At 36.6% G+C, this 15,065-nt stretch overlaps 1 protein-coding gene across 1 annotated transcript in view; it reads left to right on the top strand.

The window, feature by feature from the left end:
• ALG6 (ALG6 alpha-1,3-glucosyltransferase) overlaps positions 1 to 15,065 on the top strand; it is a 50,200-nt gene that overhangs the window by 33,043 nt on the left and 2,092 nt on the right. The window contains exons 11-15 of the mRNA XM_074376345.1: positions 150 to 235; positions 1,579 to 1,663; positions 4,671 to 4,741; positions 9,706 to 9,774; positions 9,907 to 10,105. Coding sequence (XP_074232446.1) covers positions 150 to 235; positions 1,579 to 1,663; positions 4,671 to 4,741; positions 9,706 to 9,774; positions 9,907 to 10,105 — 510 coding nt within the window. The remainder of the gene's footprint in view (positions 1 to 149; positions 236 to 1,578; positions 1,664 to 4,670; positions 4,742 to 9,705; positions 9,775 to 9,906; positions 10,106 to 15,065) is intronic.

The raw sequence follows: 15,065 nt of genomic DNA, 5'->3' as shown, positions 1-15,065 counted from the left end.
AGAGTTTAATCAACTTAGTTATGAAATTGTCAGCAAACACTTCCCAAGTCTCAAAAGTTTATTTATTTAGAGAATATAGACCATGCTTCATGGAGTATAATATTTCTTTGAATTATACAAGAATGTAAAACTAACAAATTTCTTTTAAGGATAAAGTAGCCAATGTTTGGTGCAGCTTCAGTGTCTTTCTGAAGATCAAGGATATTTTGCCACATCACATCCAGATAATAATCAGGTAAGAGACACAGTTTGTATCTAGTGTTTTATAAGCTGCTCTAAAAGTGTCATGGCAATACCTCAGTCATCTGGCATCATGGGGGTAAGGTGTTCTTCATTAGAGAACATTCCGCATGATGTAAACCTATCCCCCTTACAGCAGAACTCTTTTATTTGAAATACTTTATGTGAAAGTTATCGTTCACTGCTTCACCCCCCTTAAACAGAGTATACTAAGCGTGATTTAACATGATCTTGAAGAGACATGATTTTCAGTGGTGTATCGGTCAGGATTCGATCAGAGAAATAGAATGAGTAAGAGATCACTCTGTGTGTGTCTGTGTGTATTAATTTATTATGAGGAATTGGCTTATACAGTTGTGGGGGCTACGCCCACTGGAATTCGGGAGGGAATTTCTAGGTAGAAGGAAGAGCTATGCAGACCTCAGCAGCTGTTCAGTCTCTGGGTCTGGGGAGGCCTATGCCTTCCTGTAAAGGGCTTCTGCTCAAAACAGCCCTCCTTGATTAACTTGAAATGAACTGAATAAGGACTTTAATTACATCTTCACAGCAGCACCAACTCTCGTGTCTGAGTAGCTAGGAGAAGGTGTGTGTGTGCTGCAGAACTGGTGCTGCCTCCTTCCTTCCTCCAGTTCTTTGGGGCGTATCTTTTGCAGCCCAGCTTAACAAAGCACACTAACCGGGCTGACACACCACCAAGCCACTGCAAGGGGGAAAATCAGTTACTGTTCTGCATTATAATGACAGGGCTTTCAAAGGCTGTTTGCCAGGGTACTGAGCGGCTCCAGGTTGCTCTGCTTGTAGAGTTGTTTTTCCTTCTGCGCCATCTCGGAGAAGCGCGCTAGCAGCTTCCCGCTCCCTTGCTAGCCTTTTTTTTTTTTTCCTGATTTACCATGGGCTTGAAGATCAGATAACCAACTTTTGTGATAGGAGGGTCAGAAAGATTCTCTTTTGAGTAAATTGTATGAATGTTTGTGTTACAAATATAGCATTCTCTCTTTATACCTGGTTATGTTTCTTGATAATTGACTTTTAGCTGTCTTTGTATCTCTTCATAATTGATACTGAATACCAAAGTAACATAAACAACATTTAGTACTACAGTGTTTTGTTCTGTATTATATAACTGTGTATATATTAAAGTGTGTATGTATTTCAGTGTATAGATTTTATTTTAATGTTATTTGGTCTTAAGTTTATTATTTAATACATGAAAAAACTTTAATTTGAAATGAATTTAAGTTGATAGGTAATGTGATCCTTACATTAAAAAATATTTCTTTGTTTTAGCTATATGCCTCTACAAAGGAAACAAATGTTTAATTTTTATTAATTTTTTAGCTTTTGCTTTACATTTTTGAGCCTGCTTCCTGCATGTATCAAATTAACACTTCACCCCTCTCCCAAAGGATTCAAATTTACTCTGGTAAGTTTCTCATTACTTTAGATGCTTAATTCTTGCTGCAAATGATCTTTTAAAAATACAGATAATTATTTTCCTGCTCTGAGCAGGGTTTATTGGATTGAGACATATGACATTCATTTATTTGATGAATATTGACTGAGTGTCTGACATACTTAGGTGCTGTGTTGGACACTAGGCTGACACTAGGCTGGACACTAAATCTTTCAGTTTAGTTCAGCAGCTATTTAATTTCTTTTTTATATTAGTCAGTGAGGGAATACAAAGAAGAAGACGGTGGCAATAGACTGGCTGAAGCCTTTCTGCTGTAAAGCAGATGGTATTCCATCAGGTACGATGAAGTGCTTTCATAGTGTGGGGGCAGATTTTAGACAGTTTCTTAAAGCAAATGGGATTAGAACCAAATTTGAAAACTGGGCAAGATTTGGAATCGGTGGTTGTGTAACAGAAGAGAATCTGAGACAGGAGGAAGAGCCTGGAGGTACCAGTGTGGGAAAGGATAGGGATTACTGGGAATAGCTGTTAAGCAGTGAAATTTGTGTGACTTTGTGTGTGTGTGTGTTGAGGCTGCGGGAGGATATGGTAAGAGAGAAGTGTCAGAAAGGATCAAATTGTGTAAGGCCTTGAATGTTGGGGCTGAAAAAGTTGGAATTTGAATTGTGAGCAAGAGGAGCCAAAAAAGATTTTGGAGAAGGGGAGGGGACAGATCTCCATTTTGGGAAGATGACGTGTGTCAGTTTGAGTATATGTCCTACATTTTAGAGTTTCTCTGAGTGGGTTTACAAATTCCTACTGGCTGTATTTCTGTAGTATTTAAAATTTGTTCCTGTGTACCTTAGTGTGTAAGATGACATTAAAGAATGTCTTTTAAAAATATCAAGAAAATTTAGTTTGTGAAAACAGTGAGTCTTACTGGACTTACAAAGGGACATTTTAGAAATTAGGATGTCGTTCTGGGACTGCCTCTTATTTCCCTTGCGTTCTAAAAACAGGCCAGAACAGGGCATACCAGTCGAATATTTCAAAGTGCCTATTAGTACCACAGTGCGAAAGGGATAGTTTCATGTTCCTCTTTTTAAAATTACCTTTTTATTGACGATTTCTGTTGTTTCATTCTGTGAATGAACTCTGAGCATACTAAGTCATCCATGGTTCATATTCTAGCAGATGTTTAGAACAGGAGGGATGTGGTTACTAATACTCTGACGTCTTCAGTAGGCCTAACTTGAAATATTTGCAAGCTTATGTAAGATGTTATTTTTCCTCCTAAATAAAGGTGTATTTCAAAGATAATAGAATAGAATTGAATTTCAGAGTTTGAGTAACTGTAGCAGTGTTAGAGATGATTACTTTTAGGATTATTAACCAGAAAAGAACATTTTTTTCCTTTAATTTCCTAATTTTATTCTGTTTGCTGTGTTTTAATACCAGCCACTGTGTTTAAAAAATAAAAAAGCCATATTAATTACTTATTTTATTTTTGTTGGTAACGTTTTAAATTCTTATTGAGTACTTCTGAGAACTTTAAAAATATTTCCCATTATAATTATTTTAAAATCTTTTCCCTTCCATTTAGATTGAATTATTTCTTAGTATAGGTCTATAATTGAGGTAATTGATAGCACTAACATATCTACAGCAGCAGTATGACTCATTTATTTTTTTTCAAGTAGTATTTATTAAGTGCCTTCTAGTGTGCCAGGTCCTCTTCTAGGTTTTGGTGTATAGATGAATGACAGCTAGTATCCCTGCTCTCGTAACTGGGGTCCTTCCTACTAGTGGCAGGAGAAGGACGATAAGCAAAGTGAATCAGTTAAGAAGAAAATATCCGGGAGAAATAAGGGCCATGAAGAAAACAGTGCTGTGTGAAAAGCAGGCTTTCGGGGTGTGGTTAGGTAACGCTACTCTAGATTGAGTAAAGGAAGGCCTTTCTAGGGAAGTGACATTTGAGCCCAGAAGTGAATGACCAGAAGGAACCAATTACAAGAAGATGTGGGCTCTGACTTGACAAAAGTAAGTTTTTCCTTAAGGCAGGAACACATTTGGCATGTTCACTGCATTGAAGGGACAAGTATGAAGTGGTGGGTGTGAAATGAGTGAGGGACACAGTAAGAAACAGACTGGAAGAGGAAGGCAGGAACCAGATCACATAGGAGTTTGGATTTTTATCCTAAGTGTAATGGGAAGCTATCGGAGGATTTTAAACAGGGAAATTACATGATCTGCTATGGTGGCTAAATGGAGAATGGACTGTAGCGGGCAAGAGCATCACCATAAATTAGGAGGTTAGTACAGTGGTCCCACGGAAAGACGGGGGTGGCTTCAACCACTCTTCTGCCACCATCAGCAGAGGGCAATGGAGAGAAGTAGGTGGATATTGTATTTAGGAGATGGTGTAGTTAGGATTTGCTGATGGTTTGGATCTGTAGTGTGTACAAGATAGCAATCCAGGCTTTTTGCTTGAGCAACTGGATTGGATGTATATAGATAGATGTCTAATATGCAGAAAATAAACTCCTGAAAATAGATCTAAGTAATCTTTTATTTAAAACCCCAAATAGCTAATGATTACTTTATAAAACATTTAATGTATTTTATTTAAGTGCACATTTTAAAAATACTACAATTTATTTTGCCAGTTTTAGTTTTTGACCTTCTTGTCCTTCATGCTTTTTAATTTAAAGTGTCAGAGATTCCAAGGGAGGATGAAGGTATAATTGTTGCATCTGAAGTATTTAGTAGTTTTGTTTATTAATAACTGACTCTCAGTGAACTTGTCTTAATGGTTAAATGTAGTTTTATAATAATTATTTTTTTAAAAAATATTTTGATTATTAAATTTAAATAAAATATTATGCTTACTAGAGTTGTATGTATATTTTCCATTTAACTAGAAGCCATATTAAACTTTTAAAATTTTACTTGAAATGATTTTTAATCAGATTCATAATTAAATTGCTATTAGATTTTATAAGTTGTTATATCTGATTTTCCCCCTTTTCCCTTAAAGGTTAGCTGTGCACTATCATTCTTTTTGTTTTCTTTCCAAGTACATGAAAAGTCCATTCTTTTGGTATCACTGTAAGTAAAAAGGTTTAATTATGTGTTTTATTTATTTATTATGTGTTTATAATTTATAAATAAATTTATTACTTACATATAATCACCTGAATACAAATCAAAACTACACAAATGTTACATAGTTGTATAAAATTGTTTCATAAAACTATATTTTTTCCAGAATGATGATCTTACAGATTTACTTCTTTATGATGTATTTTAAACTGAAAAAAATTTTATAGAATCATTCCTGACTTCTTAACTCTTCCTATTTTTTCATTGGTATTTTCGATATGCTAATAAAAACTGTGTCTTCCCAAGAGGCTCTCGTCAGGCTGGTGCCTCTTTGTCCTCTTTGCCTTTTCCATTTCATTCATTTCCACATCTATTCAATAGTCTTGTTCTCTCCATTAACCTCTTAAGGGGCTTTTATGTGTTGCCTCCTGTCTGGTGTATTTTTTGTTTGTTTGTTTTGTTTTTTTGTCAAAACCTTTATTTAGACCCTATTGGCAATCCTAACTGGATTCCTTTGTTTTAGGAGCATTAAAATTTTTTCCTGGTCTTCATAGAAATTGGGCGACAGTTGGGAGTATCTCAATGTTAAAATAATATTTGCCTAGAACACATTGGAATACTTGCATCCTGCCCTAGATCTGTCCCACCTTTTACCCTGTGTTCCCTAGGTTCCTGTGGAAGGTACATGTATGAAATGACCAATGACAGATACAAGGAAGTATTGCTTTTATTAGGCAGTGCTTTGGATTAAAACCTCAGTGCAGCGCCTTATAATAAGCTGGGCTGGCCTGTGGAGAACCTTCTTTGCTCTGAACAAAATAATCTCATACCGCTGCAGATTGGGACTACAGTGTCATTTCGTCCCCCCAAATCTAAACTTGAGTTAGATCTGACCGCTATTATGTGAGGCTAGGCTGACCCTACACAAATCCTAGTACTAGGGGATGGAACTATGGAGAGGCATTGCTTTCAAACGTGGAATTTTCCCCAGGATTACTACCCTGTAGAAGGGCAGTGACCTGTAATCTGACCATTGTTCTTGGCAATGAATTTTTTTTGGATATGACACCAAAAGCACAAAGAACAAGAGCAAAAATAAACAGAACTGTGCAATCATCACCACTGTCTACTTCTAGAATATTTTCATCACCCCAAAAGGAAACCCTGAACCCGTTAAGCAGTGTCTCCGCCATTCTCCTCACCTCCGAATCCTTGTAACCACTGATCTATTTTCTGTCTCTGTGGATTTGCCCATTTTAGATATGTTATATAAATGGAATCATAAAATATGTAGCCTTTTGTACCTGACCTCTTTCACTTTGCATAATATTTTCAAGGTTCATCCACATTGTAGCACATTATCATTCATTCATTTTTATGCCTGAATAATATTGCAGCACATGGATATACTATATTTTCTTTGTCCATGCATCAGTCAATGGACATTTTGGACTGTTTTCACCTTTTGGCTGTTGGGAATAGGGCTGCTATGAACGTTAACCGAAAAGTTTTGTTCGAACACTTGTTTTCAGTTCTCTTTGGTCTATACCTAGGAGTGGAATTTCAGGGTCATATAGTAATTCTGTATTTAACTTACTGAGGAACTACCAAACTATTTTCCACAGAAGCCAAACCATTTTACATTCCCATCAGTAATGTATGTGGGTTCCAGTTTCTCTGTATCCTTGTCAGCACTTGTTACTGTCATTTTTTCTTTTTCTTTTTAGCCCTCCTCATAGGTATGAAGTGGAATCTCATTGTGGTTCTGATTTGCATTTCCCTAATGATTAATGATGTTGAGCATATTTTTCTGTCCTTATTGGCAATATGTATATCTTCTTCAGAGAAATGCCTGCTAATTAAGTCTTTTGCCCAGTTTTAGATGATTGTTTATCTTTTTTGTTGTTGTTGAGTTTTAGGAGTTCTTTATATATTCTGGATCTTAAACCTTTATCAGATATATGATTAGCAAATCTTTATTCCAGTCTTTGGATTTTCCCCTTCTTGATAGTGTTCTTTGATGCATAAAAATTTTTAATTTTGATGAATTCTAATTCATCCTTTCTTTTGTTGCATGTGCTTTTGATATTATATCTAATAAACCATTGGCAAATCCAAAGTAATAAACATTTACTCTCACGTTTCTTCTAAGAACTTACGGATTTAGGTCTCATATTTAGGTCTTTGATCCATTTTGAGTTAACTTTTGTATATCGTGGGAGATAGGTAGGCTGTTCTTTAGATGAGTTTTGCTGAAAAGGGGAGCACAGAAATTGAGCAATAACTGGTCGAGAAAGTGGGGTCAAAAGAGGTTTGTTGTTTGTTAGAAGCTAAAAATAATGGCATGGGAATGGTCAGTAGAAAGGGAATATTGATGACACGGGGGAGAGGTAAGAGCTGCTGGAGCAATGTCCTTCAGAAAGGGAGGTGGAGCAGGATCTAGAGCGCAAGTGGAAGGACTGGCTGTGGACAGGTGCGCGCCATGGTTCATTTTAGTACAAAGAGGGAACACACTATAGGTTCAGATGCTGGCGAGAGAGTAGATGTGATGGTGCCATGTGTGGAAGTTCTCCTTTAATTGCTTCAGTTTTGTTACTGATGTGGAAGGCAGAGTCATAAGGCAAGAGTGTTGGAGCTGTTGGGTATATGAGGAGAGAGGAGAAGGTGTGAATTATCTTTCTAAGGAGACACAGAGTATGAACAGACTAGGAAAATATATAGTAATTGCTGGACACTTGAATATCATGAGCATATATTTGAAGTGAGAATAGTTAGTGTGGGTGAATGTTTCCCTCCAGAGCAGCTACTCAGTAAGTCTGGAGTAAGTGCAGGTGGAGAGTTGAGTATTTCCAGGTTTATGTCTCATGAGGATAACTCGCTTGGGGCTTGAGAGTGAATACATGGGAGTGATTATAATGATTGATCTTAGAATTTAACCTGGGTAAGAAGGGAAAAGGACATCAAAGTAGTGAGGCAACGTGAAGATATGGTAGGAACAATGGATTGCAGGTCTTAGTGGGGTCAAAAGATTGTTGGAGTACTGAAAAGATAGGAGATAGCGGTCAGAATGCAACTGTTGAGTTGTGATTTTGGAGGGCCTGCAGTCTAGAGTATGACCCTAAGGTTGAGCGTTGAAGATGAGATCACTAGAAGAGAGGAGTTCCAGCAAATGAGCGGGTAGGGTGTTGGAAGATCATCTGTGTGTATGTTAACGCTGCCAAGAATTGAGATGCATAGGGCTGTAGACAGTGACAGTGTGTAAGGAGTTGAAATCATTGAGTAATGAGGGAAGTGATCCTTGTGGCTGGTGGATAATAACAAAGATGAGGAATAATAGGAGATAAAGCCCGATGACATGAGTCAAAGCTGGAGATTGTAGGGCGGAGGGAGGGAGAGCTGGTGTGCAAGTTGTATGAAGAGCGAGGAGGTGATCTCCCTCCTCTGGGCCAAAAGGCTATGGAAACTACAAAACAGGCACAGTCTAGAGGGCAGGGGGCAGCATTTTCCTCAAGGGGAGGGAGCCGGGATCTGAACACGGTGGTGAAAGGGAAAGCTCAGAGAAGAAGGTGAAGATGTGAGTGGTTTTGCTGGTTGATTGTAAATATTAAGTGCCTTGAAATTAAGGGGTGAGTTATAGTCATCGCTGTCTTCCTTTCAGAGCAGTGCTTGTACATAATTAGTTTTCAGTAAATGCTTACGTTCAATAAATGAATACTGAATGATTAAATGAGAAAAATTTAAGATCCAGAAAGAGAAAATAATGTTTATTGAGCACCTACTGTGTGCTTGTTACTAACATGAATACATCCTGATTTTAAAAGCATCAAGCAATGAAATTGGAAGTCCTGTTATTTTCTTTTAGTGCAGTAATTTTTAGTCAGTTTATAATTCCAAGCCTTACATTTCATATGCTAGTTGACATGAGGAAAAGTCATCCTTCTAAGAAAGGAGGAGAATATTCAAACCTTTTAAATTAAGGAGACCCAAAATAATAACTAATATAACAACAAAATAATTATTATTCAACAAGCACCATTATTAGTAAAAAGTTTTTTATTTTTATTTTATTTAAAAAAATACTAGATAATACTTGCAAAAGAGTTCTTTCAACTACTTAACAAGACAATCCAAGGTATTATTTTCATTTACACATAAGAAAAAGCTTAATAAATTGTTCAGAGTTATACAGTAAGTAAGAGACAGGGACGGGATGGGGACTTAGCCCCGTCCTTCTCTAGCATTGCCGCAGCTGAATCTAGAAGGCAGTGTGAACAGGGGTGGTGCTAAGGGGGTCACAGAGTTTGGACCTATGGCCTAAACCGCTGTGTGATAAGCCAGCGGTTCTGTCTGTGGGTGCTGACGCTTCCTCTCTCTACACTACTGCTCTTTCTTGTAGCCTCTTCCTACGCAGTTTTTCCTCTTTTCTTTTATTCTGCCATCACAAACCCTTTATACTACTTCTTTGCCTCTCTTGTCCTCTCTTCAGGGGCAGATGACGATCCTGTGTTTTAGTTTCTAACTTAGCTGAGTCTTATGTCACATGGAAGATGATTAAAAAGAAGTTTGAAAACCACTATACCAGGAATTCATTTCATATTTACCAAGTAGGATGAAACACACAAAAAAGCTCTTATTCTCTGAATGTTCAGATCTGTTTATGTGATCCTTTCTTCAAGTTACTGTTTGTATGACAGAGAAAAAAAAATGTTTCATTAATGGATACTGGAAGAAGTTTTCCAGTTACTATGAGGAGTTGACATGTCCTCTGCAACTAGATTCATTTAGTTTGGATTGGGTTATAAAAAAGTGAATCATTGGTCCACATGGAGACCTTGCTGGTTGTGTTTTGTGGTTTGGGGGCTTTTTTTAGCTTCCTCAAAAATCAGACAGATAAAACATTTCATATTTTTTACAAGTAAGTGTTGAAATTATATTCTGTAAGATTAAAATATTTTTCTTTGTCATTCTAGACCAGTCTGCTTAGTTTTAAGTGAAATTCCTTTTATGTCTACTTGGTTTTTGCTTGTGTCAACATTTAGGTGAGTCAAGCCAACTTCCAGTGTAAGTATAGTGTTTTCAGTATAGTACTTGTAAACTCGTTAAAACTTTTTTATGAAGTATTTATGGCTTGAATTGACAATTCTTTTGATTTTTTTTATTTTCCCATATAGTATGCTGCCTCTTCTGTTGAAGGATGAACTCCTAATGCCCTCAGTGGTGACAATGATGGCATTTTTTATAGCTTGCGCAACTTCCTTTTCAATATTTGAAAAGACTTCTGAAGAAGAACTGCAACTGAAATCGTTCTCCATTTCTGTTAGGAAATATTTTCCATGTTTTACATTTCTTCCCAGAATTATACTACATTTGGTAAGTTGTTGCTTTTTCTTTTTTTTTTTTTTTTTTAAGTTGTTTTGTTTTTAAGGAAGGGCACTATTTAAAAAATTATTAATATCTTTCTTCATTACATAGCATTTTTGAGATATAATGCACATAAATTCACCATAAAATCCACCCATTTGAAGCATGCAATTCATTGCTTTAAGTATGTACACAGTTTTACAACCACCACCCTAACCTAGATTTAGATTATTTCCATCACCGCAAAAAAGAAACCCTGTACCTTCAGCAGTCGTTCCCCATTCCACCCTCACCCGTACCCCAGCCTTGGACAGCCACTGATCTACTTTCAGTCTCCATAGCTTTGCCTGTCTGGACATTTCATAGCAGTGGAATATATTAGTCTCTTAGGGATGCTGTGGCAAAAATACCACACCAGGGGGCTTAAACAACAGAAGTTTATTTTCTCCCAATTCTGGAGGCTAGAAGTCCAAGATCAAGGTGCCATCAGCACTAGTTTCTAGTGAGGCCTCTCTTCCTGGTTTGTAGGCAAACTTGCTGTCTCCTCATGTTGCCTCTTTTCTGTGTGTGTGTGTGTGTAGAGAGGGAATTCTTTGCTGTCTCTTCCTCTTCTCATAAGGGCACCAGCCCTATCAGATTAGGGCCCCACCCTTGTGACCTCATTTAACCGTAATGTAACCCCATCTCAAAATACAGTCACATCGTATGAATTTTGCAGGGACACAATTTGGTCCATGACATGGAATCATACAAAATGTGGTCTTTGGTCACTGTCTTCTTTTTCTTAGCATGTTTTTGAGGTTCATCTGTGTTGTGGCATGTATCAATACTTCATCCCTTTTCTATTTCCAGTTCCATTGTGTGGATATACCACATTTTGTTTATCTATTCTTCAGTAGATGGACTTTAGATTTCTTCCACTTTCTGGACATTATGAATAATGCATATACCTAGGCATCGTAATTCTGTGTTTAACACTTTGAGAAACTGCCATACTGTTTTCCAAAGTGCTGCAAGATTCTACATTCTCACCAACAATATGAGAGCTCCAATTTCTCCACATCCTTGACTGCACTTGTAATTGTCTTTTTTATTACAGCCACACATAGTGGGTGGTACTTGTGGTTTTGATTTGTATCTCCCTAGTGACTAATGATGGTGAGCATCTTACTATAATTTTTTTGGAGAAATGCTTATTCAAATCTTTTGCCCAGTTTTTGGGAGGGGTGGTGGGTGGGGATGTAATTAGGTTTATTTATTCATTTCTTTATTTCAGTGGAAGTACTGGGGATTGCACCCAGGGCCTCCTGCATGCTAAGCATGCGTTCTACCACTGAGCTGTACCCTCCTTTTGCCCATTTTTAATTGAGTTGTCTTTTTATTTTTGAGTTTTAAGAGTTCTCTATACATTCTTGATACAGGTCTCTTACTAGATTGCAAATATTTCCTCCAATTCTGTGAGCTGCTCTTTGATTTTCTTTATGGTGTCATTTACAGCACAAAGATTTTCATTTTTAGAAAGTCTATTATATCTATTTTTCTTTTGTTGTTTGTGCTTTTGTGTCGTATCTCAGAAACTATGTATAACCAAAGGTCATGAAGATTTACTCTTATGTTCTCTGTAAGAGTTTTATAACCGTAGTTATCTTTAGGTTATTGATTCATTTTGAATTAAGTTTTGTGTATGGTGTAAGGTAGGAGTCCAGCTTTATTCAGTTGGTCCAGCATCAGTGAATTGTGTTGGCACCCTTGTTGAAAATCAACAGATCTTAAATGTAAGGGTTTATTCCTGGACTCTGTTATATTCCACTGATCTGTATTATCCTTATCCTGTTACCACACTGTCTTGATTACTGACTTAATAATTAGTTTTAAAATGGAAAATGTGAAACCCTGTACTTTGTTCTTCAAGATTGTTTTGGCTATTCTGTGTGCCTTATATTTCCATATTAATTTTAGGATCAGCTCAACAGTTTCTCCAAAAACCCAGCTGAGATTTTGATAGGGATTTGCTTTGAATATGTATTTCAATTTGTGAAGTATTGCCATCTTAACAAGATTTAGTCTTCAAACCTGTGAACAGAATAGGATGTATTTCCATTTATTTAGATATTCTTTACTTTCCTTTAAAAGTGTTTGTAATTTTCAATGTACAAGTCTTGCACTTTTTTTATTCAGTTCATTTCTAAGTATTTTATTCTTTATGATGCTTTTGTAAGTGGAATTGTTTTCTTAATTTTGTTTTCATAAGGTTCACTGCTACTGCATAAAAATACAATTTTTTTATATTGATTTGTATTCTATACTACGTTTTTAGTAGATTCCTTATAATTTTCTATATGCAAGATTGTGTCATCTGCAAATCATGACAGTTTTATGTCTTCCCTTCAAACCTGGATGTCTTTTATTTCTTTTCCTTGCCTACTTACTCTGGCTAGAACCTCCACTACAGTGTTGAAAGAGCGAGCGAGAGTGGACATCTTCTCTTCATGATTTTAGGGGGAAATCATCCAGTCTTTCACCATTAACTATGATGTAGCTGTGGGACTTGTACAGACTTTTTTTGGTTAGGGAGTTCTCTTCTATTCCTAGTTTGGGTGTTTTTATCATGAAAAGGTGCTGGATTTTGTCAAAGGCCTTTTCTGTGTCTGATGATAAGATCATGTGGTTTTTCCCTTTTATTCTATCAATAGGGTTTGTTACATTGTTTGATTTTTGTATGTTGAACTAAACCTTGCATTCTTGGGATGCACTTAATCATGATATAAAATCATCTTTTTTATATGCCATTGGTTTGAGTTTGCCAGTATTTTGTAGAAGACTTTTGTATCGTATATTTATGAGGGATATTAGTCTGTAGTTTTGTGATGTCTTTGGTTTTGGAATCAGGTTAACACCTGCCTCATGGAATGAGTTAGGAAGTGTTCTTTTTCCACTTTCTGGGAGAGTTTATGAAGAACTGGTATTAATTCGTTTAGAAATATTTGGTATAATTCACCAGTGAAGTCATCTGTTCTTGGACCTTTCTTTATGGGACCTTAAAGATGATTAATTCTTGGGGGAGGGATAAATTAGGAGTATGGGATTAACAGATACAAACTAATATAAATAAAATAGATAAGCAACAAGGATTACAGTAGTATAGCACAGGGAACTATATTCAATATCTTGTAATAATGTATACTGGAAAATAAACTGAAAAAAATATATATCTGACTCACTTTGCTATATACCTGAGACAACACAATATTGTAAATCAACTATACTTCAGTTTAAAAAAAGATGAATAATTCAATCTCTTGTTTTAGGTTTATTCAGACTTTCTCTATTTCTTTATACAATTTCAGTGGTATCTCTGAGAATTTGTCCATTTCATCTGTTATCCAATTTGTTGTATTACAGCCGTTCATAAATTTCCCTTATCTTTTATTTTTATGTATGATAAGGAGTGATGTCCCTTTTCATTCCTGACTTGGGGAACTTGTACCTTCTCTCTTTTTCCCTTGGTCAGCCTAGCTAAAGTTTGTTGGTTTCACTGTTATTTTTAAGAACCAACTTTTCAGTCATTGATTTTCGCTATTATTTTTGTGTTCTGTGTCAAGTGGTTGATTTCTTCTATTTTTATACAGTCATTCAAACCTATATATACCCCTTGTGCCACTTTTAGACAGTATTCCATAAATTTTGATATATATTTATTTGTGTGTGCTTAAATACTTGGAGATTTCCTTGACTACTTAATTCTGATGTATTTGGAGAACATACTTTGTATTATTTCAGTATTTTCAAATGTATTGACTTTTTGTTAATTTCACCTTCATTTTTGAAGAGTATATTTGCTATTTCTTTCAGCAATTTGACTTGCATCCATCCCACTGCCTTATGGCCTCCATATTTTCTGATGAGAAGTCATCATTATTGAAGATAGTTTATATGTATACTTAGTTTTAGATGCTTATTAGCTACCCAAGTGGGGATATTAAGAATTTGGATATGTGAATCTGGAGTTTAGGGGAGAGGTCCAGGCTGGAGATAGCAATTTGAGTCCTCATTGTATAGATAGTTATTGAAGTCACATCCCTGGATGAGCTCACCAAAGGTGTGATTATAAACTGAGGAGGATTCAGCAAGTCTGAGAAGGATTAACTAGTGAGGTGGGAGGAAACCAGGAGAGTATGGTGTCATGGAAGCCAGGTGAAGGAAGAGTTTCAAGGAGATAGGAGTGATGTCTTATTTAAAATGCTGCTGGGAGATAAATAAGAGAATAAAAATTGACCATCGGATTTAGTGCAGCAGAGGTCACTACGGATCACTGGCCAGGGGAGCTTTACTGGAGTGACTGGGGTGAAAGCCTGCTTGGTGTGGGCTCACCAGTGAACGGGAGAATTGGACAGCACGAGTTACAGGCAATTCTCGTAGGAAACTTCGTTGTAAATAGGAGCAGACAAATGGGGGTAACGGCTCGAGTTTAAAATGAGAGAATTCTAGCATGTCTTTTAACACTGATTCAGGATCATAGTATCATGACATTCCAATCAGTGCCATATTTAAGCTTGAAACTTTTAATTTGATGATTTCACTTCAGAAATTTTCATCCCCTCCCAAGGTTGACTCGTATTTCCCCTTTGGAGGATACTTGAAACCTGTTTATACCTGTCTATAAGCCTTTTTGACTTCCATCCTTCCCACTCTTTCATCTAGAATGATCACTGTGTTACTCTCTTTCCAGGTCTTACCAGCTGTGTCATAATATAGCCCTTAAAGCATCTTTTAGGGCTCCGTTTATGTCCGACTTCCTCCAGGAAAGTCACTTACTGTTTCTCACTGCTTGCTTTCTACATTTACTTAAGCAGCTTCTGTGTCCTTGTCTGGCTGGTCTTTGTCTCACAGTTACAGCTATGTTGTTCAACATGGTAGACATTAGACATTTGTGGATTTAAGCTTAAAAATTCAACTCCTGGGGGGAAGG

Source organism: Camelus bactrianus, chromosome 13 (genome assembly GCF_048773025.1).
Source record: "Camelus bactrianus isolate YW-2024 breed Bactrian camel chromosome 13, ASM4877302v1, whole genome shotgun sequence".
NCBI classification, from domain to species: Eukaryota; Metazoa; Chordata; class Mammalia; order Artiodactyla; family Camelidae; genus Camelus; species Camelus bactrianus.
The sequence above is the reverse complement of the archived record's forward strand: the minus strand, read 5'-3'. Positions and strand labels throughout refer to the sequence as shown.